The following is a 3669-nucleotide window of genomic DNA, read 5'->3' as shown; positions in this document are numbered from 1 at the left end:
GGACACGGCATCAACAGTATGTGAGGGGCGTAACATTTCCGTCTCAGGCTTGAGGTATTCGGCCAATCACAACGCACTGGATAGCTGGCCAATCACAGCACACCTCGCTTTTTCAGAACGATGAGCTTTGTAAAAATCAACGCGTTTCAGAAAGGCGGGGCATAGAGGAGAAACAATAATGTACAGTATGTGAAAAATAATGTGTTTTTTTAACTTTAAACCACATAAACACATTTCATTACACCAAATACACAAAATAATGTTCTTTTTAGCAGCATCATATGACCCCTTTAAAAAAATCAAATAATGTATATGTTTATTGTTATCAATAACATTGATATTAAAATGTGTCATTTTGAGTGGAGGGGTGGTGGGTAGTAGTTTATTTGAATATTTATTTGTCCCTCCATTTTCATCAGATTTCTGTCAACTGCAACTGGATCCAAACACTGCACAAAAAAAACTCATCCTGTCAGAAGGGAACAGAAAAGCATCATATTCAGATAAAGTCCAGCAATATCCTGATCACCCAGAACGATTTGATAAATATATGAATGTCCTGTGTAGAGAGGGATTGTACAGTCGCTGTTACTGGGAGGTTGAGTGCAGTGGGGACGACTGGTCTGTAGCAGTTTCCTACAGAGGAATTAGTCGTAAAGGAAAAACTGATGATTGCAGACTGGGGTTTAATAATAAGTCATGGAGAGTGACCCACTGTCAACAGAATTTCTATTTCAGACATGATAAAGAGCACGTCCTTATTCGTGATGTCCCCTCCTCTAGAATAGGAGTGTATCTGGATCACAGAGCAGGAACTCTGTGCTTCTACAGCGTCTCTGACACAATGACTCTACTACACAGAGTCCAGACCACATTCACTGAACCCCTCTACCCTGCATTTGGGGTTGCATCAGGTTCTGTCAGGATCATAGAGCAGAGGGGAATTCTCAAAGACCAGAAATAAAAGACAAACAAAATTTCTTAAACTTGCTCTAATTTTTTGTATACTCTTCTCTATCCTGTACGATAAAACCAAGACTATTAAAGGTTCATCATTAAGACAAAAGGTGTCAACTTTAGCTCGTCATGTCCTCTTGAGTTTCACAGAAAGGTCTTCATTATTGTGTGAACTAATTCTGAAATTAAAGCCTACTGGCAATAATACTAATAATAATTCAAATTCAGAAAATCATGATCAGATTTGAGAAGTGTTCTACAATAACAATGTCACTAAATTTACTAACTTCTGTGAAGAAAAAAATGCTTTTGGGATTGCATTATTGCATTAACATGTTTAATAAATTTACTTAATTTGACATATCTGAGTAATTATCTCTCTCTGTGTGTGTGTGACTGTTGCATTTTCCATGAATTTTGATTTATTTTGGGGAGTATTGTGGTGTTGTGTGAAGAAGTGAGCCGAATATTGAGCATAGCTGCATTAATTACCACTAACCACAATATCCTACCACTGTCTCACGTATTTACATACAGGTGCATCTCAATAAATTAGAATGTCGTGGAAAAGTTCATTTATTTCAAAATTCAACTCAAATTGTGAAACTCGTGTATTAAATAAATTCAATGCACACAATCACCTCCATGCCACGCCGCATTGATGCAGTAATTCATGCAAAAGGAGCCCCTACCAAGTATTGAGTACATGTACAGTAAATGAACATACTTTCCAGAAGGCCAACAATTCACTAAAAATGTTTTTTTTATTGGTCTTATGGAGTATTCTAATTTGTTGAGATAGTGAGTTGGTGGGTTTTTGTTAAATGTGAGCCAAAATCATCACAATTAATAGAACCAAAGACTTAAACTACTTCAGTCTGTGTGCTTTGAACTTATTTAATACACGAGTTTCACAATTTGAGTTGAATTACTGAAATGAATGAACTTTTCCACGACATTCTAATTTATTGAGATGCACCTGTATGTATTACTGCAAAGTCCAAATAAAATGCCGAACTCGGCTGCACTTTTTAATGCCAAGATATTATAACACAATGTGATTGCTATTATATCTTTACGTTTTCTGTATTTCTCTTGCAGTATGAGGAAAATGTTTGTATAGTGTTTTGGTGTTTCGGTGTTTAAATGGACATGCAAATGTGACTTTTCTGTTGTAACATTGATACAAAAATAAAAGTACTGTATCAATGCAATTGTGCATATTATTTTTACGTGTACTAAAGACTTCTCTCTGTGTATTGACTTATCTCAGTTAACTTTTACCTGATGTTGAAATCTGTCTCTAAAAAGTGTGATACACAACAGCATTCAGCTAGACAAAACTGTCATTCTTGTATAGTAGTAAAACAGCTGTGTCAACAAAAAAGCAGAACCAAAATTAATTTTCTATATAACTAACATTTCCATGGTTTAGTGCCTTGGTGAAAAACATCTAATTATTTTGACCAGTGAGTGTCACACAATGACAAAAACTTTTCATTTTGAAAACCAATAACCAGCTTTTCATTTTGAAAACCAATAACCAGAATCAGAATTAACTTTATTCGCCAAGTGTGTGCAAACACACAAGGAATTTGTTGTGGTTTTTTAGGAGCTCTTGGTACATACATACATGCATACAATAACTAGGTTTTGAAGCGTGAAATAAGTGGGTGGGTTACTAAAATTTGCAGACTTGCAGTAGCCTAGTTGTGATGTCCTATAAAACAGTGGTTCCCAACCCAGGTCCTGGAGGCACCCCAACACTGCATGTTTTGCATGTCTCCTTAATCAAACACACCTGATTCAGATCATCGGCTCATTAGTAGAGACTCCAAGACCTGAAATTGGTGTGTCAGAGAAAGGAGACATGCAAAATGTGCAGTGTTGGGGTGCCTCCAGGACCAGGGTTGGGAACCACTGATCGAATTCATAAAAATAGTCTGAGTGATTCATTCACAAATTGGCCTGATTTGGTTCAATTCACTGCCTCAATGATCCTGTTACAGTGGTTAGCAGCTCACTTCAGATTAAGAAGACAAATTAACTTTCTATGGGTATATATGGTGTCCACCGTCATCCTGGCATTCCTCATATGCTGTTTATAAAACATCACAGGTGGGAGCACATGGCTGCCATGTGCATGTGTGTGTAGTGTAAAAGAGGACAACATGTTTTCAGTAGGATGGTCCACCTCTGTATGTGACAAACAGGATGGATGAGTCAGAGCTCCGGCCGGACAGGGCATCACAGTATGGTAAGGGAAATAACATTTCCGTCTCACGCTTGAGGTATTCGGCCAATCACAACGCACTGGATAGCTGGCCAATCAGAGCACACCTCGCTTTTCAGACCGATGAGCTTTGTAAAAATCGAAGCGTTTCAGAAAGGCGGGGCATAGAGGAGAAACAATAATGTACAGTATGTGGAAAATAATGTTTTTTTAACCTTAAACTGCATAAACACATTTCATTACACCAAATACACAAAGCAATGTTCTTTTTAGCAACATCATATGACCCCTTTAAGATAAAGCTTCAGTTCACCAGATTTAATGTTAGTGAAATAATAAGCAATATATGAACGATAAATGAAACCGAAAATGCATCATAACCTTGTATCACAGTTGTCATCCACATTTTGATCGTATTATCAAGGAAATGACAGAACTAACCTTTGGCATATACTGTTGCTTTCTGCTTTTAAATCATG

At 37.1% G+C, this 3669-nt stretch overlaps 1 protein-coding gene across 2 annotated transcripts in view; it reads left to right on the top strand.

Annotated features, from left to right (window-relative positions):
• LOC107739918 (tripartite motif-containing protein 16-like) overlaps positions 1–1489 on the top strand; it is a 5398-nt gene extending 3909 nt beyond the window's left edge. For both annotated transcript variants that reach the window (XM_016552169.1, XM_016552168.1), the window contains one exon: positions 420–1489. In XM_016552169.1, the coding sequence (XP_016407655.1) occupies positions 420–964 (545 nt within the window). In that variant the 3' untranslated portion in view covers positions 965–1489. The remainder of the gene's footprint in view (positions 1–419) is intronic.
• Positions 1490–3669: the final 2180 nt, after the last annotated feature.

The sequence above is a fragment of the Sinocyclocheilus rhinocerous genome, unplaced genomic scaffold, assembly GCF_001515625.1.
Source record: "Sinocyclocheilus rhinocerous isolate Xijiao unplaced genomic scaffold, SAMN03320098_v1.1 scaffold1126, whole genome shotgun sequence".
In the NCBI taxonomy this organism is placed as follows: domain Eukaryota; kingdom Metazoa; phylum Chordata; class Actinopteri; order Cypriniformes; family Cyprinidae; genus Sinocyclocheilus; species Sinocyclocheilus rhinocerous.
This window is presented reverse-complemented; position numbering and strand designations above follow the sequence as displayed.